The sequence below is a fragment of the Nicotiana tabacum genome, chromosome 20, assembly GCF_000715075.1.
Source record: "Nicotiana tabacum cultivar K326 chromosome 20, ASM71507v2, whole genome shotgun sequence".
Lineage (NCBI taxonomy): Eukaryota > Viridiplantae > Streptophyta > Magnoliopsida > Solanales > Solanaceae > Nicotiana > Nicotiana tabacum.
Genome location: NC_134099.1, coordinates 136,259,429 through 136,285,456, shown reverse-complemented (window position 1 = coordinate 136,285,456; position 26,028 = coordinate 136,259,429). Strand labels below are relative to the sequence as shown.

The window sequence follows — 26,028 nt, the reverse complement described above, 5'->3', positions numbered from 1 at the left end:
TTGCACTTGTATTTATTTATTTTTGTTGAGAAGCATTTATGGTGTTCTTGTTGCCTGCTATTTATATCACTGGTTGATCATTTTTGCCATCATTGTTATCTGCTTCCTATTATTTTTGTACGCTATATTGCACAGGTTTATTTGGTAGTCTGGTCCTAGCCTCGTCACTACTTCGCCGAGGTTAGGCTAGGCACTTACCATCACATGGGATCAGTTGTGCTGATACTACACTTATGTACATTTTTGTGTACAGATCCAGGTATTTGATCGATAGTAACTGTTCGTTGCGGTGGAGACTCAAGGTAAACCTGTTGCAGCGTTGGCAGTCCTCGGAGTCACCTTAAATTGTACTTATTTCCACTTGTCCCCTTTGTTTCGGAACAGTGATGTACTTATTTTGTATAACTACTCTTAGAAAGGCTTGTGACTTGTACCACCGGTTTTGGGAATTGTAAATTGTTAAGAGTTATTGAATTTAAAGTTGGCAAATGTCAATGTTATTTCAGTTAATGTTAGGCTTACCTAGTTTAGAGACTAGGTGCCATCACGATTCCTTCGGAGGGATTTTTGGGTCGTGACAGCCAACTAGCGTAGTTCGAGAGAATATGTCTAGTAAATTATTGTAGTTGCTTGAGAGAGAATTACGACACCTAAAGTGCTCACGATCAGTAGAGAATACATTGGCAAAATTGTAAGGAACATAGCTAGAAGGATTCCGACAATTGGGGAAATCATAACTCTAGACCTCCTTAATTTAGTCTCCAACCCTTTGTCTCGTTAGTTGATAATTTTACCGTTTTTTAGTATTTGCTAGTTAATTAGTTAGAAATATAAATCTCAATCTTTATAATTTAGAAAATTGTTCAAACTTGTCATTTTAGTGATATTAAACAGATATAGCTAAGCTTTAGTTCTATGTGGGATTCGACTCCGGACTTTTAGATCGGATTATATTTGCAGCGACCGCTTATCCTTTTTAGAACTAGAGTTGGGCGTGATCACTTACACTGAAGTGCAACTTAAGCGAGGCGTAGCGCCCTCCCGGAGCTTTTCTCAGCTCCAGGGCTTAAGCACGCTTTAAATGAGCCTTTGACAATACTGATCAAGGCCTGGATAGACGGGAAGAAATTACGTGGATATCAATACATAAATGATTTGATTTATTGCATACCATATTTGGAGGGATGATCCATCCTCTCCCTCACACTACTATTGAAGTCATAGAGTGAATACTTGAACCCCTTCAGCTCTTTCTCCATTCTTGAGAGGATATTGGACAGCTCAATATTATGGAGTTTGGCCAAGTTTGAAGCTTTTTCCAAGCACCCATTTTTGCTAGATGGATTAAGTATTCTTAGGCCAGGTAGACAACCCAAGTCTCCCAAATTAAGAAACCCAAATTTCCTGCCTCCAATTTTGTGTATCTCCTGCGGAATTTCATATGTATTCTGGATTATACAATGCAATTTGAAAGCAAATAACTTTTAAAAATACATTAACTTTCACATTTTCTTTTAAAAAAGAAAAATAATAAAGTACTCACTATGGTTCACTTTAATTAATTTTTTAACTGTTTTCACACATATTAAGAAATCCACTTTTCAATATTAATTAACAATGAAATTGATCATATTAACCTTAATTTATTCATTGGAAATACAATGAATACTCCTACAGTACTCTTTACTCTAAGGCAACTTTGAAAAAAAAAAGTTAATTTCCTTCTTGATATCCAAAAAAATAAATATTTTGGACCACAAGAAAAAGACCAAAAAATCAATTAAAGTGGACAGGAGAGAGTAAGGAAGGTTGGATCTTATTATTTGACTATTATCATCCAATCCATTTTGACTCAAACAAACTTTGTACAGATTAATGGATCACGACCTGTTTATTAATTTGAATTGTTTAACTCGTTCAAGTTTCATCCGATCTGCTCATTTACCACCTCTAGATGAATACAAATTTGCAAATTTAACTTACTTTAACGACGGCTGTCAAGTTGCCAACGACCATTTGTACGTATTCAGGAGAGTCTTCAACTGTGGAATTGGTCACAAAGAGACTTAGGTAGTCATTCGTTCCAACGCTAAATAAATAGACTGCTTTTGACAAAATCTTGGCTGATTTTGATTTGCCTATTTTGTTTCTCAACCAAGTCTTCACCTTCTTGAAGTGTTTGAGTTGAGTCTCCATATTAATTACCTGAAGAACAAAAAAATATTAGTACTTTTGAGCAGGGTAGACATGTGATTTTTGACCCTCCCAAGATTTTTCATATTTTAGCACGTAAATATTTAATTTAGGCCTAATATAACTATTTCAACTAATTTTGACTCTTTCACTTTTTTTTATTACAAGAAAATAAAAATTACAAAAAAAATAGTTTCATTAATATTTTGTAGTCATTTTTTTTAATCTTGAAAAATACCAAAAAATAGTTTTATTTTAACGGTCAGTCTTATTTTAACAGTTATTTTACTTAAGTAGGACAAATTAATAAATGAGATCGTATTTTAATCTCGTTCGCGGGAAAAGAATAAAACTTGGGCTCGAACAATCCATTGTTAAGCCTAATTTTTTTACCTAGTCCATAATTACCAAGCCCATAATTCCTAGGCTCATATCCATAACCTAATTCCTACCCCTATATAATAGTACTTAACACCTAAATATAGACCTACGCCGAAAACCCCATCTGATCCGCCATTTCTTCAGCTGAGACAACAAAAATACCCCACCTCCCCTATCCTATCTTCTTCTTCTTCTTCTTCAGCCTTCTGCTATGGTTTCTTCCTAATCAAAAACGACCAACACACACACACAAGAACACAAACCCCAGCAACTATGAAACAGCTCAAAAGCAGCGAAAATCATGCTGCAAAAACAGGTTCAAAAGCTGCTAAAATCAGCCCCAAAATGCACGCTTAAACCCACCAAAATACCATAAAAACACCTTGAAGCATTTTCCTTTTTCACATAAAACATCATCGAAAATCAACCCATTTGAGTCGAGATTATCGAGGCCATCGTTCGAGTTCGCCGGACGTAGATCCTAGCTCTTGTTTTCTTTTCTGCAAAGTTTGTCGATGTCAGATTCCTTTATGCAAAGTTGTTATTGAAAGCTAAAGAAAGGCCTGTTTTTCACCTATTGTCCTCATCTTTAATGTTTGTTTTATTCTTTTTTCTCTTTTAAATTTCATGCTTTTAGTTGATTTTTTTTAATTTCTTTGTTCATTTCCTTATGATTGCTTTGATTTAGTTGTTTCTTTGTCTTAGTTAAAGTTTGATCCATGTTAGTCTGCTGTTCACTTAGATAATTATTAAATATTATGGAGTTTAATCCAATTATTTGATAAATTGGAACCTACCACTAATTTGATTTCTTAGAACAAATAGATCAGTGTTTGGTTTTTCAAAGTTGAAGTGGGTCATGTGCTTTTCATTGGGTATTGGATTTAGGCTGATTTGAGCCACTAAGTGGACCAAGTTATATTGGGCTTGAATTTGATTAATTGATTAGCCTATCATTTAATTCGTAACTGTTGAATAAGTCTGAGATGCCTTTTAGCCCGTTAATAATTTGTAATGTAGATGATCTTATCAAATATAATAATAGTTAAAATATTTATCCATAAATAAAATCTATAACCCATGGTCCTCACATTAACAACAATTAGTGTAGAAAGTATTTGAATAATCGTAGTTTGCTTTAGGCTCGATTTAGACTAGTATTGTGATTATGTATACGTTCGCGTAACATAATTGCGAATTTATTTCTAAAAATAACTCGAGGGATGCGTTCGCGGCAACTTCAACCAAATTTTTTGTTAAAAAAATGAACAAAGCGTTATTGATTGTGGACACGTTCGCGTGACATGATTTTTGACGCGCCAAAGGAAAAGAGTATACGTCCGCGTAACTCAATTCTTCAATTGCGAATAATCAAGCAAGTAAAAAGTAAAAATGTACATAGGTTCTAAGATGAGCAATTAAAGAATTAATTCAAGCCAAATGTAGTCAATAAAGCGACCATGCTAGAACCACGGGACTCGGGAAATGCGTTACACCTTCTCCCCGATCAACAAAATCCCTTACCCGGACATTGTTTTTGTAGACCAATAATAATAGAGTCAAACCTTCCTTTGAATAGGGATTTAAATAAGAGGTGACTTGGAACACCGGCAAAAATCAATTCCAAGTGACGACCCTGTAAATAAAATAATCCATATTTCAAATTTGTCACTTTAATTGGAAAGCTTTTTAACCCACAATCCATAACATATCTATATCTTTTGGAGGGGTAAAAAAGGGGTGTGACAGCTCTAGCGATTCTGCTGGGGACTAACCAGAATTCGAGCTTGTACATGTTGACTTTTATTTGGCTTTATTAATTTTGTATATATTGTGATTTATTTGTGCCTAATGTGCTACCTGTTCGCTTTTTACTGGTTCAATATTGTTGAACTGTACATATAAACTGTCTTCTCACGCACCCCTCTAAGTCTTCTTGAAATTAAAAATTAGGCATTTGCTCGACATAGCCCGCTTTCTTTGAGATAGCCGAGGTGCTTGTCACCCGGTGAAGGATTTTAGTCACACATGTTTTAGGCGGGGAGCACCATCAGTTAAAGCCGGAAAGCAATGCTACCGGTACACTGACCCTTCTCGGCTCGAGTTGTCCGCTCGAGTAAGCCAGTCTAGATACCTTCTCCACCAGGATTTAAACCTAGAAGAACAAACCTCATGCTGGATGTCCCTAGTAGGTTCGCTTTATGTGCATCACATGCATGTGACTTAGCAAAATTCGGCACAGGGGCCGGGTCCGTATAAGACAGGTATCCTCTTTGAGACCATCATATTCACTTATGTGCTACTTGATACATCATTTGGAAGGCTTACTTGCATTGTTGACCGATTTTAAAAATTAGTGTAATTAATAAAAAAGAGAAAAAAAGATAGTCATTCTTTTAGTTTAGCGCAAATAAACCCTTTTAAAAGAAATATTTTGTAGTAGTCTGGTGTAAGGTGTAAAGATTATTTTTCATAAAAATCAAAAGGAAAAAGTACACAGTTTTGACCGAACTACGCGGGTCTGATTCTCACCGGATGTGAGATATGTAGGCAAACCTCATCGGTTCCGACCCCAATTTCAAAAAATCCAAAAACAAATTCCATTAGTTCCTTCTTTAGAAAACTTTCCTTAAAAAAAACTCAAAAAGTAGTTTCCTTCTTTCTAAAGTCTTTCATATGAAAAAAAAAATCAATAAAATAAAAAAATCGAAATCCAAAATACGGGTTTCCTTTATTTTGAAGTATTTTTCTCAAAACAAAATGGATTGAAAAAAAATTCTTTTCCTTATTTAAAAGTCTCTCTTTCCAAAAAAAAAAGTTGAAAATTGAAGTTCAGAAATATTTTGCTTTTCTTTAGAAGTGCTTTTGTGAATAAATAAAAAAACTCAGAAATTCAAAACATTTTCTTAAAAGGCCCCTCTTTCGAAAATTAAGAGGCAACATCCAAAATGCAAAAATATTTTCCTTCTTTTTTAGAAAAAGAGAAAACAAATGAAAATTCAAACAAAAATATTTTCTTTTTACTTTTAAAATTCTCAAAGTTCAAATCAAAAGCAAATGAATTTTTTAGAAGTCTTTCTTTAAAAAATAAAAATCAAAAAAAGATATTTTCTTTCTTTTTTTAAAGCATTTCTTTCAAAAATTCCAACCAAAAAAAAAAGAGTTAGTTTATTTACTCTATTCTCGATCTTTCCGAACTACGCAACATCTGATTCATGCGGGGTCATGATACGTAGGCAATCCCCATCGGATTCGATCATATCCATAAAATTAATTGAGTGAAAAATAGACTGAAAAAAGAGAAAGAAAAATTGAGTGAAAAAAAAAGAGAAAGAAAAATTAAGTGAAAAAAAAGGGAAAAAAGAGTGCCAAAATAAAAGAGCGACAGAAACAAAATTAAAAAAATCAAGAGGGATTAAAAAGAAGCAAAAATAAAAGAAAAGAGATATTGAGTGAAAAAGAGAGTTAGTTAAGACCGGGATGAAACATGCAACCGTTCAAACACACGGTAGAAGCGTTTAACTGTTAGGTGCATTGCATCCCAACGTGCGATTTCCTATATGTTAAATGTTTGAAAACTAACAAGGTTGTTGGATGTGCAAACTAGTCAGGTTTTGGTGGTTAGTTTTGTTGGTAGTCTAGCTTCCCCTCTTTCACAAAATTCAAAGGCACAGATGGCCTCCGCAAGCAATCTACCAATCATCGGTCCTGAGGATAGCCCAGTATCGGCTATTCTACAGCTAGAATCAGCAGCTGCTGAAGAGAATAAGGTGTTGCGTCTCCGCATATTGGAAATGTGGGATGCCTAGTCTAATGGTAGGGAACCGCCAAGTGCAATCCCTGGGTTCCCTGAGTTGATCCCCAGGTTAAGTGAGATTATCAACGCCCCTGTGCCAAACCCACGCATTCCATGTGGGCACCTTCCAATGATCCTGGCATGCCTTCTGTGGTTCGCCCTCAGGCATCGACTTCAAAGGCACCACCTCCAATGTTCATCTTTCAGGGTCCACAGTTTCAGTCAGAAATAGCATATGTGACCCCGTACTCTTTCACTCAACCTCCGCAATATGATCTCTCGGGGGAGCAAGAAAATGTTGTTAAAAATCCCGAGCAAGAGGAGATGGCTCGGAAGATGAAGGGCCTAGAACAAAACCTGAAAAACATGCAAGGTCTGAGTGGTCAGAAGAGTGTCTCATACTCTGCATCTGTATGTTTCCCCATGTCCACTTGCCAGTGCTTCAAGATGCCAAAATTTGAAAAGTACAACGGGCACGGAGATCGGGTCGCTCATCTGAAATGATATTGTAACCAGTTGAGGGGTGCTGGTGGAAAAGAGGAGCTGCTAATGGCCTATTTTGGGGAAAGCCTCACCGGAATCGCTTCTGAGTGGTATACAGATCAAGAAATTACCCATTGTCACGTGTGGGACGATATGGCCCGAGATTTTGTTCGCCAGTTCCAGTATAATGTGGACATCGCTCCAGACAGAAACTCTTTGTCCAATTTGAAAAAGAAAATCACGGAAAGCTTCTGCGAATATGCTGTCAAATGGTGTGAGCAAGCTGCCAGAGTAAAGCCTCCAATGGATGAAATTGAAATGGTCACAGTCTTTCTACAGGCCCAAGAGGCGGACTACTTCCATAACATGATGTCCGCTATAGGAAAGCCATTTGTTGAGGCTATCAAAATTGGGGAGATGGTAGAAAATGGGCTAAAAACGGGTCGAATATTGAGTCATGTTGCTTTTAAAGCCATATCACCAAATGTTAAAAATGGTTCAGAGGACTTGATAAATGGAAACGGGAGAGAAGAAGGAGCCATGATGGTTTCGAGCTCGAGGGGGACCCGCAGGTCATCCAGCCGATCATATATGCTTCCTGAGGTCCCTCAACATTATTATCCTCTTCAAGATGCTGCGTATGCCGTGGCACTGCCTCCATATGCGGTGATGAGCACACAATCTTACGCGCAGCCACAACATTATACACAAAACCGAGCTCCACCTCCCAGAAATGCCCATCCTTACCAAGCTCCATATAATCATCAACCAAATGATCCACAATACAATCCTCGCCCAAGAGAGCCTTTCAGAAAGAATCAGTTCACCCCTATTGGTGAATCGTATTCAAGCTTGTTCCAAAAGCTAATCAGGCTAGATCTATTGCAGCCAGTGGCCCCAACCGATCGAACCCCGAGTCCCCCTCGCACCGAGCTGATGCTATATGTGAATACCACTCTGGAGCAGTGGGACACAGTACACAGGACTGTTGGATCCTCAAAAGGGCAGTTGAAGATTTGATTAAAGCCGAAAAAATTATTTTTCAGGATGAAGAAGCTCTTGATGCGATGAACAATTTGTTGCCCGCCCACAACAACGGGTCAATAGTCGGAATGATTTGTGAAGATGAGGAATTTGATCCGGCACTGAAGGCCATTGTAGTCACTACTGAGATAGAAGAAAAGCCAAAAAACGGTCGTCAAGCCTGAAAGTTCCCTATCAGACGGGAGTCTCGGTAGCCAGTCTTGCTATCCTTTCTGTGTCTGGATTATCTCAGGGTGTGATCCGGATGTTTTACTTTATTGTCTTACTTTCCGATCTAAATCCTTCTATCTTTAAAATTCAAAATCAAAAAAAACCAAAAAATCAAAAAAATCAAAAAATGAAATGAAATTAATATTTCATTGTCTAGGAATGTCTCTTTTCTTAATCTTGCCATTTTCTTTTTCTTTCTTATTCTCTTTTTAGTTCTGTTAAATGCAAATTTCAATAACATAACATGCTTACGGACTTCATGCCCAAATCGTGAAAGCTGTCAGACCCCGAAATAATGAATCAAGAATTAGATCGCAATGAAGTAATTTTAAGGAAATAAAACAAAGATTCGGAACATCCGAAGGACAATTGGTCCCAGATTGGAAAGGTCCATACATTGCAACAAGGGTAATGCCACAAGAGTGTGTTGTACTTGGGACACATCGAAGGAAATGTCCCTGAAACAACTGTCAATGCAAATGCAGTCAAAAGGTACTATGTTGGATCCTTTATATAGAATTAATATTCTCCGGTTGGGATAAAGAAAGCTTTCTTTCTCACCATCCAAATATTCAACCCTTTGCAAACCCTTTGAGTTGGTTACCCATCTTTGATTACCCTCTTTGGAACCTGAAAGTATTGTTGAAAAAAATTTGAAAAATAAAAAGAGAGGGAAAAGAAAGATACAAAAAGGGGAAGAAAAGAAAAGAAAAAGAAAGAAAAGAAAATGAAATGAAAAAAAAATGATGATGAAAAAAAAATGAAAAAGAGAGAGGAAAAAGAAAGAGAAAACAAAGCAAAGCAAAAAAACAGAAGAAAATCAAAAACAAAGTTCCCTGAACTACGTTTGACTTGATTTCGAAAGGATACTTAGGCAGCCTCTCTGGGTTCAGTCACACCAAAACAAAACTCCAATTTCCCCCAAAAGTGAAACTGGGGCAAATGTTATAGTGGTTCGGCGATGATCCCGCCTGAATGGTTCCAAAGTTGTAACTCAATCCAAATCCTTTTTACCCCAAAACCCTGTTCAAGTCCTTCTGACCAATCGGTGAGAATGTCCAAGGATCGGAGAATGCAGTTACTCGGATCTGATACAACAAAATGAGAGAAATAAAATGAGAGAGTCTTATTGGTGAAAACCCACATGGGCACCGTGAGGCGACAGTAAGCAAAGAAATTGAAAATGAGAGTCTTGTTAGTGAAAACTCGCAAAAAGCACTAAAAGCGATGGTGAGAAGAGAAATGAGAGAGGTCAGCTCGTGAAAACCCGAAAAGGATGTCCCTAATCGAAAAGAGGATCCTCACAGCCAACGGCACCAACAGAGTCTTGGCAAGGTTTCTCAATTTTGAGGCAAAAATTGTGATGAATTTCTGAGAGTCGGATGGTTTACACAAATCAGGCATCCAGTCCAAAAGGCATGTCATGTTCATTAAAGTTCGCATGTACTCTAGATAAGTCCTTTCCTTTCCCCGAAAGGGACACTTCCTGTTTTAAACTCATTCTCCATTCCATTGTTTGTTTTCTTTGAATCCCTTTCGGTCTAACACTGTTCTGAAACTAAGACAAAGAAAGGATGGCAAGACTGATTTACAGGGTTCTCGTTTGGCGCGAGTTAATGGGCAGAAAGGCACCCAGCCTCGTCACGGCCATCAAGTCGACCCCGACTAGCCATGGAGGCCGATGCTTCGAAATCAAAACTCTTGGAAAGAGAAAATCAAATGGAGTGCCTATAAAGCAAATGAAGTTAAAAAGGTTGAGTCCTACGTGGCTAACCGTCTAGACAAAGAGTTGAAAAAAAGCCAAGATACCCTAAATGCTCTAGATTTGAAGTTGGGAGAAAGAAGCCAGAAAAGAAAGGCCTACGAAGGCGACACAAAGTTGGAAAAGGTCAAGTCCCGCGCGACTAGCCATTGCAGCAAAGTTTGAGGAGTCAAAAGTTCCCCAATGCTCCAAAGTTAAAAAAAAAGAGAAGAAAAAAAAAAGAAGTCAGAAAGGAAAGGCCTACGAAGGCAAAATAAAGTCGAAAAAGTTGAGTTCAGCTGACCAGTCGTCATGGCAAAATCTGAAAAAAAAAACCCAGAGGTTCTCAGGGCCTAAAGTGAAATCGATCCCCAGGAAATGAGCGGTTGCAATTGAGATCTTCATCAAAGAAGCCGAGCCGTGATAAAAAACAATCAAGGACACAAAACTAACCACCGTTTCAAACTAACAATTTTTCTTTGTTTGAATTTTGAAGCAGGTGCAATCCAAAGCAACCGTGCAAGAAGCAAGTGCCACCAAAAAGAAAAAAAGAAATGCGCAGATGCTATAAATAGCTTTGCAGCAACAATCCATAAAAAGGGAAGTCCCCTCCAAGTTTTTTCCCGCATTTACTCATTCCGAGAAATAAAAAAAAAGAGAAAGGAAAATGAAATGAAAAAAAAGGAGAGATAAGAAGAAAATTCGAAAAAATGATAGTTTAGAATCCCCAATCTTAATCTTTTACGCTTTTCCAGCATAGGGCTCTAATCCCTAGTTGAGATTTTTAGACATAGGGCCTCCATTCCCTAGTCGTCTTTTGCCAACATAGGGCTCTAACCCTAGTTGAGATTTTTAGACATAAGGCCTCTATTCCCTAGTCTCATTAGGCTCCAATCCCTAGTTGAGATTTTAGACATAGGGCCTCCATTCCCTAGTCGCCTTTTGCCAACATAGGGCTCCAATCCCTAGTTGAGATTTTAGACATAGGGCATCCATTCCTTAGTCGCCTTTTGCCAACATAGGGGTCCAATCCCTAGTTGAGATTTTAGACATAAGGTCTCCATCCCCTAGTCGCTTTTTGCCAACATATGGCTCCAATCCCTAGTTGAGATTTTTAGACATAGGGCCTCCATTCCCTAGTCGCCTTTTGCCAACATAAGGCTCCAATCCCTAGTTGAAATTTTAGACATAGGGTCTCCATCCCCTAGTCGCCTTTTGCCAACATAGGGCTCCAGTCCCTAGTTGAGATTTTTAGACATAGGACCTCCATTCCCTAGTCGCTTTTTGCCAACATAGGGCTCCAATCCCTAGTTGAGATTTTTAGACATAGGGCCTCCATTCCCTAGTCGCATTTTGCCAATATAGGGCTCCAATCCGTAGTTGAGATTTTAGATATATGGTCTCCATCCCCTAGTCGCATTTTGCCAACATAGGGCTCCAATTCCTAATTGAGATTTTAGACATAGGGCCTCCATTACCCTAGTCGCCGTTTGCCAATATAGGGCTCCAATCCGTAGTTGAGATTTTAGATATATGGTCTCCATCCCCTAGTTGCATTTTGCCAACATAGGGCTCCAATTCCTAATTGAGATTTTAGACATAGGGCCTCCATTACCTAGTCGCCTTTTGCCAACATAGGGCTCCAATCCCTAGTTGAGATTTTCAGACATATGGCCTCCATTTCCTAGTCGCCTTTTGCCAACATAGGGTCTCCACTCCCTAGTTGAGATTTTAGACATAGGATCTCCACTCCCTAGTCGCCTTTTGTCAACATAGGGTCTCCACTCCCTAGTTGAGATTATTTTAGACATAGGGTCTCAATTCCCTAGTCGCCTTTTTCCAACATAGGGTCTTCACTCCCTAGTTGAGATTATTTTAGACACAGGGTCTCCACTCCCTAGTCGTATTTTGCCAACATAGGGTCTCCACTCCCTAGTCGCTTTTTCCAAACACAAGGTCTCCACTTCCTGGTTGATTTTTAGTATAGATATAAGGCTCCACTCCCTAATCTCTTTCTCTTAAAGATACACAATCCTGATTTTATTGCTTTCAATAAAGAAATAGTTTAGATTTTTGTTACAATAACTCACGAAATTTTCCTAGTGAAAACTAGGGCAAAAAAATTTGTTTGTTTGTTTGTTTTGGTGTCTGAGCAGGTTTTACCTCGAGGCACAGGGATCGACATGACCAAAAGAAGTAGTCTCAATCCTGAATAAAAGGAAAAAGAAGAAAAGAAAAAAAGTGAATCCAAAGTGCAAAACCAGAGAAAAGATGTGGACTGCTCAAGACATAATTGAAGTCGCAAGCTCTGCATGCCCCATCTTGACCTGAAAAAGTTGAAGAAGAGCAGACTAGCACCTGCAGCTAACAAGCATCAAGATCCAAATCAGAGTCTGCATGAAGAACCAACCAAGACTAAAGATCAAGCTTCAGAAGACTCATAGATAGAAATTTTGTAACTCGTAGCTGATAGGCTTAGTTAATTTTTTTAATTTTTGATTTTGATGTAATGACAGGACCGCGGATCGGAACCTCGACGGCACCTCGATCGGCTCTCAACCTCGGTACTTCATCACCTCATTCACTTCTGAACTACACGTGGTCTGATTTATTTATAGCTAAGGATATATAGGCAGCTCAGATACCAGGACTCGATCACATTCTCTTTTCTTTTGGTCTCCTTAAATAAGGGTCGGGTCAAAAAACCTGTTTAGCCATTCTTTGTCTGAAAACTCTTTGCGTTTCCAGTCAAAGAGGGGCAGTTGTAGACATGTGATTTTTGACCCTCCCCAAAATTTTTCATATTTTAGCACGTAAATATTTAATTTAGGCCTAATATAACTATTTCAACTAATTTTGACTCTTTTACTTTATTTTATTACAAGAAAATAAAAATTACAAAAAAATAGTTTCATTAATGTTTTGTAGTCATTTTTTTTAATCTTGAAAAATACCAAAAAATAGTTTTGTTTTAACGGTCAGTCTTATTTTAACAGTTATTTTACTTAAGTAGGACTAATTAATAAATGAGGTCGTATTTAAATCTCGTTCGCGGGAAAAGAATAAAACTTGGGCTCGAACAACCTATTTTTAGGTCTAATTTTTTTACCTAGTCCATAATTACCAAGCCCATAATTCCTAGACTCACACCCATAACATAATTCATACCCCTATATAATAGTACTTAACAACTAAATATAGACCTACGCCGAAAACCCCATCTGATCCGCCGTTTCTTCAGTTGAGACAACAAAAATACCCCACCCCCTATCCTATCTTCTTCTTCTTCAGCCTTCTGCCATGGTTTCTTCCTAATCAAAAACGACCAACACACACACAAGAACACAAACCCCAGCAGCTATGAAACAGCTCAAAAGCAGCGAAAATCATGCTGCAAAACAGGTCCAAAAGCTGCTAAAATCAGCCCCAAAATGCACCCTTAAACCTACCAAAATACCATAAAAAATACCTTGAAGCATTCTCCTTTTTCACATAAAACATCAGCAAAAATCAACCCATTTGAGTCAAGATTATCGAGGCCATCGTTCGAGTTCGCCGGATGTAGATCCTAGCTCTTGTTTTCGTTTTCTACAAAGTTTGTCGATGTCAGATTCCTTTGTGCAAAGTTGTTATTGAAAGCTAAAGAAAGGCCTGTTTTTCACCTATTGTCCCATCTTTAATGTTTGTTTTATTCTTTTTTCTCTTTTAAATTTCATGCTTTTCGTTGATTTTTTTTAATTTCTTTGTTCATTTCCTCATGATTGCTTTGATTTAGTTGTTTCTTTGTCTTAGTTAAAGTTTGATCCATGTTAGTCTGCTATTCACTTAGATAATTATTAGATATTATGGAGTTTAATCCAATTATTTCATAAATTGGAACTTATCACTGGTTTGTTTTCTTAGAACAAATAGGTCAGTGTTTGATTTTTCAAAGTTGAAGTGGGTCATGTGCTTTACATTGGGTATTGGATTTAGGCTGATTTGAGCCACTAAGTGGACCAAGTTGTATTGAGCTTAAATTTGATTAATTGATTAGCCTATCATTTAATTCGTAACTGTTAAATAAGTCTGAGATGCCTTTTAGCCCGTTAATAATTTGTAATGTAGATGATCTTATCAAATATAATAATAGTTAAAACCTTCATCCACAAATAAAATCTATAACTCATGCCCTCACATTAACAACAATTAGTGTAGAAAGTATTTTGAATAATCGTAGTTTGCTTTAGGCTCGATTTAGACTAGTATTGTGATTATGTAGTTCGCGTAACATAATTGCGAATTTATTTCTAAAAGTAACTCGAGGGATGCGTTTGCGTAACTTCAACCAAACTTTTTCTTAAAAAAATGAACAAAGCGTTATTGTTTATGGATACGTTCGCGTGACATGATTTTTGACGCGCCAAAGGAAAAGAATATACGTCCGCGTAACTCAATTCTTAAATTGCGAATAATCAAGCAAGTAAAAAGCGGTAAAAGGTAAAAATGTACATAGGTTCTAAGATGAGCAATTAAAGAATCAATTCAAGCCAAATGTAGTCAATAAAGCGACCGTGCTAGAACCACGAGACTCGGGGAATGTCTTACACCTTCTTCCCGGTCAACAGAATTCCTTACCCGGAATTTGTTTTCGCAGACTAATAATAATAGAGTCAAACCTTCCTTTGAATAGGGATTCAAATAAGAGGTGACTTGGAACACCGGTAAAAATCAATTCCAAGTGGCGACTCTGTAAATAAATAATTCATATTTCAAATTTGTCACTTTAATTGGAAAGCTCTTTAACCCACAATCCATAACATATCTATATCTTTTGAAGGGGTAAAAAAGACTTCTGAGTAGCTAAGTCAAGCTATAGCAATTTGTTGAGTTGTTTTCTTTTGGGGGAAAGAAAACAATTGTTACCTAAAATAAATAAATAAAATTACAATATCTCTTTTTTTGAAAGATATGATTTTCATAATTCAATATGGCAAACAAAGGTATGTGCTATCACTATAATACGGGGCGAATATGAATTAGTCAGGACAGCAAATCTCAAATACTAGATGATTATTAAAAAAAAAAACTTATTTCTTTCAAGGTGAGTAGGGACCGAATTTGAGATTTTTAATTGCTGTCTAAGGTTGCTGGACCACCTACCTACAAGTGGTGTGGACGCATCAGAAGTCCAAGACAGCAGTGTCTTTGTTTTAAGGCATGGCCTGTAGCAACTCGACACCACGGACAAAGCTGTCACTTGTCTCTACTGATTGTAATCGAAGGGTCGGACCCTCACTGTAACTACTTGTGACATGCAACCCCGTGGTCTCTCTCTCATCTCCAATTACATAATAATCCTAACTTAAAGCAGCTAATGCAACATATAACGGCTTTTGAGAACAAAGTAATACTTTATACTCCCTCCGTTCACTGTTACTTATTTACTATGAACTTTACATACCCCTTAAGAAATAATAAATGAAGTGTCTAATTTATCACGGTACTCATATTAATTGATGCATATTGTTAATGAATTTGAGAAAATGATTTGAAATGAGTAATTAATACTATGGGTATAACAGGAAAAAAGAAATTGTCTTCTCTTGATATGCTAAAAGTGATAAATAAAAGTAAAAATTTATTTTTAGAATACTGAACAAGTAAAAGTGAAGCACGTCGACTTTAAAGAGGTTCCTACTTAGTTTCCCTGCATAGTTTATTTTGGATGTTCTCCTAATTCCCATTTTTCATTGTCTCCATTTCCCGGATTTTTTGCTGCTTGGATGAGAAATATATATCATGTTTAATTATCTAAATCTTAATGATGAATTCTAAACTATGACATGTGACTGGCTATGTTGCATGGGGCTGAGTGTTGGCCAGTCAAAAGCTCCACGTCCAGAAGATAAAGCTAAGGTAGCAAAGATGAGGATGTTGAGATGGATGTGCAGGCACACCAGGTTAGGTATGATTAGGAATAAAGTTATTCAGGACAAGGTGAGGGTGGCCCCTATTGAGGATAAGATGCGTGAACCACAACTTAGGTGGTTTGGAGATGTGAGGAGGAGAAGCACAGACGCCCCGATAAGGAGGTCGTGTGAGAGGTTGACATTGGAGGGTCTTAGAAGAGGTAGAGATAGGCCGAAGAAGAGCTGGAGTGGGGTGATTAGGCATAACATGGCGCAGCTACAGCTGACCGAGGACCCTAGATAGGAAGGTGTGGAGGTCGAGGATTAGGATAGTAGGTTAGGTAGTCTAGATTATTCATATTGGTAGTGTTAGAACGTACTCTCGCATTTGGTTGGTATTAGGTTTCTTTGAATACCTGCCTTTTTTGTGCATTTTGATTATCTTACTATCTTGTTATATATGCTGTTTTTACATGATTTCTGGTGTTGTCCTGTTTTGTTTTTTTGTTATTATTGTGGTACCTATGATTCCTCAGCCGATGGTCTATTGGAAATAACCTCTCTATCTCTACAAGGTGGGGGTAAGGTCTGCGTATACACTATCCTCTGCAGATTTCACTATGTGGGATTATACTGAGTTGTTGTTGTTGTTGACATGTGTCCCCATCCAAGCAAGAACTTGAAAAAATGAAGATAATGAAAAATGGAGAAAAATCCCATCCGTTCATTTCACAATATCGGAACTAGGAAATACATGACTGAATAGGACTCTACATATACACATATACGCAATAGTGGAGCTAAGAGACATAATTTTTTTTTTATATCTAAACAATATATTTTTCTGGCAAAGGGGTGTCAATTTGACACCCCTTAGAGCTATGTAGCTCCGCCATTGCATATACGTGCTCCGTTTTATTATATATAATTTGAAAGAGACTACGTATGAAATAATGCATATGTTGTACAAAACAGTAACAGTGATAGTAGAAATCATTTTTCCTTCAAATTTTTTCATAAAAAAAAACAGTTGACGAAACTTGGAGAAGTAGATATGCACACTTCAATTGATGATTTCATTGATTGGAGTTCTTCCATTAGCCATTGAAATATAAAGAACTTTAGCTTAGTGGAGCCTACTACATAATATTTCAACGCAATTAGTGAGTCAAAGTTACTTGTAAGTTATTTTTGGAAAAGTCGTCTCTTACTTTTATGGATACAGAAAGCAATAGTCATTTAATTTGAGTTCTGGTGATAACTCATATATAGGTGTCGTTATTAGACATAATTCCCAGTTTCCTACCTAATATAGGTAGCTAGCTCCCTGAGTTCATACGCCAAGTCAACAAACTAATTAGTGTAGTACTAACCTTTTAGGAGGAAATAAGTTTCTTGCAAATAAGTTCCCATTAATACCCAAGCTGAGCTTCTTGCACTATTATAGGGACTGCAAATTGCAGAATAAAGTGGTGTAACCACCGGTTGCGAAGCTAGAAATTTTTCTAAGGGTATTCAAATCTGAAAGAAGTGAAAAAATTTCCGAACAAAGGGTGTTCAATATATGTTATATACCACTAAAACGTAATATTTTACCTACATGCACAATACAATTTTTCGGCGAAGGATGGTCAGTTGACCACCCTTGTGATCATGTGGCTTCGCCACTGAATACCACCGGAATTAACACAGACTCAACGGAAGTAATAAGAATGCTTAAAATGAAAAACTATGTTTATAACTCTATTATCTTTGAATGCAGGCCAATAATCCAAAGATTGAGAGACATAGTGGTGAAACAAAGCTAGCAACAGGGAAAAGAATAGGGTAGCGACCTACTAGCAAAGGAAGGTGGAAAGAAAGATCTTTTGGAAGACCAACAATGTTGACAGTTTTTTCTGTGTTTGCAATGAAGCTTTTTGGACAAACATCTAGGAACTGTGTTTTCAAGAAACATTTTGGAATGTAATATTAATACTGTGGTTCAAAACTTAGGGGTACTATATATCCCTCTAAAGATGATGTACCTATTTCCTCTTAATTGCTAATATATAAAAATCCCATTAACCAAAAAAAAAAGTTTCTTCTTCATTCCTCCTTTTCTTTTATTCTTTTGTACTCCAACTTTTTATGAGTTGGTGGAAATATTTTTTTTACCAATATTATTAGTTAATGAAGTTACAAAACACACGATAGTATAAAAAGTTTTTTCACAAACACACACACATATATATATACACACACGTTATTCAAACAGCGGCGAAATCAGAAAATTCCCTCAAGGGTGTTCAAATTTGAAAGAAGTAAAAAAAGAATCATAACAAAGAGTGTTCAATATATGTTATGTACCTCTAAAACCTAATATTTTACCTATATACGCAGTATAATTTTCCGGTAAAGGGTGATCAATTCCTTACCAAAGTGTAGCTTTGCCATTGTATGCAAATAGGTCAAAATTTCTTTTTGTCAATATATAAATTTTTGAATTCTAAATGTTGTATTCTTGCATTTTTTTGGATATATTCCCTTATTAGAATTTCCGACTAATACGACAATAGAAATAACATACCGATCCATGGAAAGTCTGGACAAGAGCTCCCGCCCCCGCCGAGGCCAAATTTGCCCCATCATAATAGCTGTGTTGACTCCCCCCAGGCTGCAGAAAGGGCGGTAGCAATGGCAGTTTTGCATATGTAGCTGTCACCGAATAAAAACAACCAAAAATAGTCAAGACACAAACAAATACACACAGTCACACAGTTAGAAGCAGATTCAGATTTTTACAACAACAAATACTTGTGTACGCACCTACTTTGTGAAGGTAAAGATGTTGTTTATGATAGCCTCTCAAAATTTTTAGTTTATAAATTCTGAATTCTAGTGTACATATTAAGTAGATATCTTAACATAAATAAAGAATTTTGACTAAAGTTATATAGTAAAATTCATAACTAGAACTCTAGCTCCGCCCCTGCTTACCGTACCGATGAAATCTGTAATCAAACGGCCGTCGGAAAATCTACCGGTGGGGGACTTAAAGTAAGTTTCTCCATAAGGCCAGAAGTTGGCTTGGTCAAGAGTAGTGGTGTTGATGTAATTGTTGTTTCCCACATCAAATAATGAGTCCCCAAATATGAAGAGAGCGGTCTTTCCTTCTGGCTTTTGACAATATTCCCCAGTATGCAATGTTGGCCACAGTACTGTTATACATAAAACCACAAGGAATGAAGGACTTGCGCCCAAAGGCTTTGCCATTTCTTAGCTTTAGCTTTACAATGATTTGTAAGATTTTGCGCCCTCCCTTCTCTTTTCAAAGTAGCCAAGAATCATGTATTATATATATGGTTGACATTATACATGTCTAAGAATTGAAAAACATGCATAATTGAGTCAATAGTTTGTTTAGCCAAACATCTAATTCTGCTTTTCACAAAAAAGTAGAAACCGTTTATGTTTGACTAATTAATTTGAATAATACTTTTAAATAACAATTAGTGTTTGACCAAGCTTTTCAAAATATTACTGAGTGTATTTCTCAAAAAAGTGTCTTTTCCTTCTACTCAAATGTACATTTTTCCATTCTAAAACCTTGGCCAAAAACACTTTAGCTTTGAAAGAAAAATACTTTTGACAAAAAAAAAAAAGAATTAGTCAAAAAGAAGCTTGGTCAAACAGGCTATAATTAAAACAATGTCTTTTTAATTATAGTATATACTATATTCCTTAATTACAAGTATTTATTATTGCCTAAAATATGCTAACATTTCCCCTCGAACCCTGCTTGTGTGAGCTTCTGAAAGGATAATCCATTCCAAGGCGGATGAAGGAAGATGATTGAGCATATTAACTGTTAAATACTTTTTTCTGTCCCAATTTATGTGATAATATCTGATTGAGCAAGTAGTTTAAGACAAAATGAAAGAATTTAAAATTTTGGAGTCTAAAACAAGTTATTGACGTTTATGTAGCTATAAATCATCTTATTAAGGGTAAAATTAAATTTTTTTTACATAAAAAAGTATGACATTATTTTTGAGACAAACTAAAAAGAAAAGTATAACACATAAACTGAGACAGAAAGAACACTATTATTGATAACTCTAGGATTTTTAAAATATATATACCATTATTATAAATAAGTTTTACGCTATTAATGTAGTTTAATACAGTATATTACAACATGTAATTTACCATTTTTCTAAGGAAATAAAACAATTGTGGGTTCTTTCAAAACGAATCTCTAGTCAAAAGAAACAAAAATAAAGATAAGATGGTTATGGTCTATGGTTGTGACTTGTCAAGCATGACAACAGATGTTGTTAGAAGATGAGTTATTCACGCAATGATTCGTTCAATTTAATATTAACCATCTTAATCGACGACTTTATGAAATAGCACTTCAATAACAAGAAAAATGTTGGAAAACCTACTAATGAATGGAGTAGTAGATAACAGGTTCAACTGGAAAGGAAATTAACTGATTCATATATATTTCGAACAACTTTCGTTCCATGAAACTGTCCTCTCTACTGCTTCTTGTTGTATTGAAAACTTAGGCGAATCCAATAAGTGATCAGACGAATTGAACTTTTTGAATTTTTATATGTTTACTAAAGTCAACACCTCTAAATTCACCTAGAGTAAAAATAACATTCTACAACTAGAGACGGAAATCGGAATCAAGATTTCAACTTTATAAGTTATGAATTTCAGAACGACGACTTTAAGTACTAATAACTGGGTTCTAAATGTAATATTTGTACATATTTGAGAAATTTATTAGCATAAACACATTGTTTGAGCAAAAGTTACTGATAAGTTATGTGCCTTTTTTATATTTTAATGATGGGATGCATAAGTACCTCCTGATCTATACCCGGATTTTCAACTACCCACTCTATCTTTGCAGGGTTTTTATTACCCTCCAAAACAGTTTTAAAGTAGAATTATTTGCATCCTTAAAGTTGACGTGGTAGAGTGTGTGTATTTTGAGAATCAAGAAAAAACGATTTCTGATTTTTTTTTTTGCTTTTTTACCATTTTTTTCTTACTTTTTTTTCCCTTTCCTTCTCTTTTTCCTTTTTCTTTGTTTTTTTCTTTTACTTTTTTTTTTCGTTTCTTCTCTAATTCCAGCGGATATTCATTCACCGAGGACTTTGTCTAACCATTTTTTTCCATTTATTCTGTTTTTCTTTTTTCTCTTTCTATCCTTTTCACACACAAATTAAACTCTCAAAAAGACCTATTCATAAGCAAAGCAAAATACACTCAGATTTGGGGGGGGGAAATTCATTATCGAAAAACCTTCTCATGCTGGAAAAAATTGAGGTATTGAAATTTTAACTGGAAAAAGTCTTCTCAGCTTATATTCGTTTTTCTTTCTTTTGCTCTTCCTCCCACACATAAATTACAGTTTCAAGATATATATAAAGAGAAACACACTCAGATCAGGATAAAAATCTGTCGCCAGAAAAAATGGTGTCCTTGAAATTCTGACGACCACCATTTTATGTCGTCGGTGACCAAAACAAAAAGAAAGAGAACGAAATAACAAAAGAAAATGAGAATAATAAGAAATAAGAAAAAGAAGAAAGAATAAAAAAGTACTAGATATACACGTGGCAGCGCATGTAGTTTACCACTTGCCAAGAGTTTGATTGTCTAGTTTCAGGGTGGTATTTATTCCATTTAAAAAAAGTTTCGGGGATAATAAGATTCCCACAAAGATAAAGTGTGTAGTTGAAAACTCGGGTATAGGTGGGCGTACTTATGTATTTTCCCTTTTAATGATCTAACAAACTTTATGATAAGAACCAAATCGGAAACCTGTTACACATTTTGAAAGTGCTCAAGAATAATAAGTCTCAAGTCGAGCAAAAGTTCCAACAACTAGAGTCAAAGAGACGACAGAGGGAATAGATGGACATCAGTTCGCTTGCTGACTGTATTAGTCAACTCCCCACAGTTGTAAAATTGCTACAATTGTTCCTCTGCACACACGTAACAGTGCAAATAGTGCATCAGTCACTTTATGGGGAATGCCCTGTACGTGATAATTGCTTGCATCATCCAAGTGACATCACTTATATATTATCAACATGAAGCAAAAGAAAAACACACACTTGCATATCCGAAAATTGATCAAGTTCTCTCTCAAGTGTGTTGCCATCTTGCAAGTAATATTCAAGACTTTTAGAACAACAGAACAAAGGACCAGTTCCATGCAGTGTGTTACCATATGTCCTTAGTTGTGTTGTAACTTTGTTAGAGGGATCTACTTGTAATTTTACTTAGCTTAGCCAGAAACATTGTGTAGGAAACCATTTGTAAAATCATAAACTTTGTGTTTGTGTATTGGCTAAAGTTAGTCGAGTTGTGAACTTTGTAATAGAGTTATTACAAGTGAGTGGGGATTAAGAGTTTAATTCCTAGGTTACAATAGTTTGTAATCTGAAGTTTGTTCAGTAGTGAAATTAAAATCCTACGAGTGTAGGTCGTGATTTTTAGTCCTATGAGTTGGGAGTTTTCCACGTAAAACTCTATTGTGTTATTTACTTATCTCTTATTATATTTTTCTGTGGGAACTGATAGAGAACCAGGTTCTCTATACCGTTTGGTGGACCCTAAGTTTCCATCAATTAGTATCAGAGTAGGTTCTTTCTACAAGGCTAGCACCTAGAAAGAATCCACATGGCTACTCCACCAAACTTTGAAGAAGATCAATCAACCTACAGACCACCAAGATTCAATGGACAGTATTACAGATGGTGGAAGATAAGGATGTATGATTTTATTATGGCTGAAGATTCTGAGTGCTGGATGTCATATACGATAGCCTCTTCGTTCCCATGAAGACCATTAGGGAGCCAGCAGTGACAGTTCCAAAAACAAGGAAGGAATACAATGATGCTGACCCAAAGCGGTAGAGAAAAACTTTTGAGCAAAAAAATCCTTGTATGTGGTATTGATCCAGACAAATACAAAAGAATCTCTGCCTGTCAATCTGCCAAGGAGATTTGGGAAGATCTCCAAACAGCACATGAAGGAACAACTCAAGTCAAGCAGTCAAAGATTGACATGCTCACCACTGAGTATGAATTCTTCAAGATGAAGGATGATGAGTCCATTCAGAACATGCACACTCGATTCACATCTATCATCAACGAGCTCCACTCTCTAGGAGAGATCATTCCAAGGAACAAACTTTTCAGGAATATACTCAGTGTATTACCTGGTTCCTAGGAAAGTAAAGTAAATGCTATCATGGAGGCAAAGGATCTACAAAGGTTTACCATTGATGAACTCATCAGAAATCTAAAGATATATGAAATGAAGAAAAAGAAAGACCATGAAAGAAGAGAACCCAAGAAGGAGAAGAACCTGGTCCTCAAGGCTGACAGCAATGACTCAAGTGGCGAGGATACTGACATGGCTTATCCACAAAAAGATTTCAGAAAATGGTGCGCGAGAATGGAGGCATTCCAAAAATGGGTAGCTCCAGCAGATCAAAAGACTATGACTTGTGTCATAAATGTGGGAAGCCAGGATATTTCATCAAAGATTGTCCTCTGCACAAGCAAGATCAGTACAAACATAACATAGACAAAGCAGTCAAGAGGAACCCGATTCCTGACAGGAGATTCAAAAGAAAAGTTGCCATTGACAATGTTGTGAAACAAGCTCTTGCTGCATGGGATATTCCTCCAATTAATCTGAGGAGATGATGAACAAGGCGACACCTCGATAATGGCCATTGAAAGCGAAGCAGTTGAATATGACTCTATCTTTTCCCTAATGGCAAAGTCTGATGAGAATGAAGATGATGATGGCGATGAGGTAAACTTTCTGGATGTTCAAAGAAATTTGAAGTCATTCTTAAAAAAACTTATATTTTTGGCAAATGTCCTAATTGATACAAATCATAATCTCATTAATAATAAAATGCTAACTGTGGAACTAGGAAAAGTAGAACATGAGAGAGATGATTTATTAGTTGTAGTGGTTGATTTAAAGGAAACCATATAGGTTTTAAAAAAGGAAAAGGATGCTTTAACTGGAAAAAATTACAACCGAAGAGCATGAGAGAGATGACTTGTTGGTAGTAGTTGTGGATCTAAAAGAAATAATTGAGGAACTAAAAAGGGAAAACAACTCTGGGGACACTCAAAAGTGAAAGGAAGTTGCAAGTGAGGCACAACTTAAGATTGAAAATGAGCTAAAAATTGTGAAATCTAGTATGTGTGCTGAGCTTGAAAGAAACAGACAACTCCAGGAAGATCCAGGCAGAGTAAAAATGACTTACAAAAATCTCTCAAGTGGACCTGGTCCTCTGATGCGATCACTGCCATGTATAAGAACAATGGGGGGAACAGGCTACGAATCGGGTTCCAAAAGAAAAAGACTCCCTACAATCCATATAGCAAGTATGTTACTCGCCCTGATAACTGGATTTGCACTCACTGTGGTAACACTGACACTTTAAAGAAACCTGTAAATTTAGATTTCAGTCCCAACATAAAAATAAAATTTTTGCTAATAAGTAACTACTAAAGCACCTGGTCCCCCAAATAAAAAATGTGTGATGCCTGTTTGGACAAGAAGAAGTTTAATTCACCCTTGTCCTCATTACAAGGGACCCAAACTTGTTTGGGTTCCTAAGTCTAACTCTTGATTTCCTTGTGCACAGAGCAGTGAAAGGAAGCAGCCAAAGATGGTATATGGATAGCGGCTACTCTAAGCATATGACTGGAAGCATCGATGATTTTCTTTCACTCAAAGCCCTGCAAGGAGGGAGTGTGTCCTTTGTCAATGGCAAAAAGGGATACATTCTGAGAGTAGGGAGAGTTGGGAAGACACTCACTCATTCAATTGAAAATGTGTACTATGTGAATGGTTTGAAATATAGCCTACTGAGTGTTTATCAAATTTGCGACAAAGGAAATAAATTGGAATTCTTATCAAAGACTTGCACTGTTACAAATCTTGTAACTGGTGAAGTGGTTCTGTTGGCAAAAAGATTCAAAAATAGCTATGTTGCAAATTTTAAGTCCTTGAACAATGGAGATCTTACATGCTTGAGTGTTGTTGATGACAATGTTGAACTGTGGCACAGAAGATTGGGACATGCAAACTTTTCATTGCTGAACAAGTTGGTCAAGAAAGACCTGGTCTGTGGGCTGTCCAAGTCAAGGTTCAAAGATCACAAGGTGTGTGATGTTTATGTAAGAGGAAAGCAAGCCAGGTCCTCCTTCAAGACCAAAAAGGAAGTAAGCACCTCAAGGCCACTTGCTCTCCTTCATATGGATCTGTGTGGACCTATGAGGGTGCCAAGTAGAGGAGGAAAAAACTACTTTTTCGTCATAGTGGATGACTTTTCCAGATTCACCTAGATATTGTTCCTCAGAACCAAGGATGAAACTTTCTTAGTGTTTGTTGCCTTCGCGAAGATGAGCCATAATATTGTGAGTATAAGATCTGATCACGGCACAGAGTTCGACAATGCAAAATTCGACGAATTCTGTGCTGAAAATAGTATAAGTCATAATTTCTTAACTCCTAGAACACCCCAACAAAATAGTATTGTGGAGAGGAAAAATAGGACCCTTGAATACATGGTAAGAACAATGCTGATTGACAGTGGTGTTGCAAAAAGTTTTTGGGCAGAAGCAGTCAACACTGCGTGCTACTTGGTGAACAGGTGCATGATCAGGTCCCTCTTTAACAAAACCTCGTATGAGTTACTGAACAGGGTGCATGATCAGGTCCCTCTTTAACAAAACCTCGTATGAGCTACTGAACAGGAGGAAACCCAAGCTAACACACTTGAGGACGTTTGGCTACAAATGTTTCATTCTCAATAATGGTAAGGAAGCACTAGGAAAATTTGATGCCAAGAGTGATGAAGGAATCTTTCTTGGCTATTCATTACAAAGAAAAGCTTACAAGGTCTACAACAAAGGACTCAATGTGTTGAAGAAAGCATACATGTGATCTTTGATGAATCACAATACTTATATGGGAAAGATCCACACGACATGGTTTATCAAGGCGGAGAGCAGTCAAAGGTTCCTGGTGAAGTTATTGATATTGAAAATGGAAAGGCTGACATGATGAGTCAAGTCAAGGAATTAAATGAAGATGATGCAGCTAAATCCTCGGCTGATGCAGAAGAACCTGGTCCCTTCATCACAACAACTGAATCAGAATATAAATTTGTTGATGTTGTGCAAGGAACTCCTGATGCCGAGCAGAGAAGTGGTACTCACCCATCCATAGATGCCAGCAATAGG

The 26,028-nt window shown here is 36.7% G+C and overlaps 2 protein-coding genes across 5 annotated transcripts in view; one reads left to right on the top strand and one right to left on the bottom strand.

Annotated features, from left to right (window-relative positions):
- Positions 1 to 19,220, bottom strand: part of LOC107824498 (GDSL esterase/lipase 5) — a 29,566-nt gene extending 10,346 nt beyond the window's left edge. Inside the window, exons 1-4 of one of the 4 annotated variants that reach the window (XM_016651307.2) lie at positions 18,724 to 19,220; positions 18,309 to 18,436; positions 1,984 to 2,205; positions 1,172 to 1,427 (exon numbers count right to left, since the gene is read on the bottom strand). In XM_016651307.2, the coding sequence (XP_016506793.1) occupies positions 1,172 to 1,427; positions 1,984 to 2,205; positions 18,309 to 18,436; positions 18,724 to 18,994 (877 nt within the window). In that variant the 5' untranslated portion in view covers positions 18,995 to 19,220. Of the gene's footprint in view, positions 1 to 1,171; positions 1,428 to 1,983; positions 2,206 to 8,392; positions 12,213 to 13,053; positions 17,190 to 18,308; positions 18,437 to 18,718 lie in introns of those variants that run through there. The other 3 variants (XR_012703772.1, XR_012703773.1, XR_012703774.1) reach the window with 3 other exon arrangements.
- Positions 19,221 to 22,642: 3,422 nt separating this feature from the next.
- On the top strand, positions 22,643 to 22,981 carry LOC107824420 (uncharacterized). The gene has a single exon (XM_016651204.1). The coding sequence runs from the start codon at positions 22,643 to 22,645 to the stop codon at positions 22,979 to 22,981; it is 339 nt and encodes a 112-aa protein (XP_016506690.1).
- The last annotated feature ends 3,047 nt before the right edge of the window (positions 22,982 to 26,028 follow it).

Bases quoted from the DNA above. Each gene is read 5' to 3' on its own strand.
- LOC107824420 (XM_016651204.1), top strand. From the start codon at position 22,643: ATGATGCTGACCCAAAGCGGTAGAGAAAAACTTTTGAGCAAAAAAATC.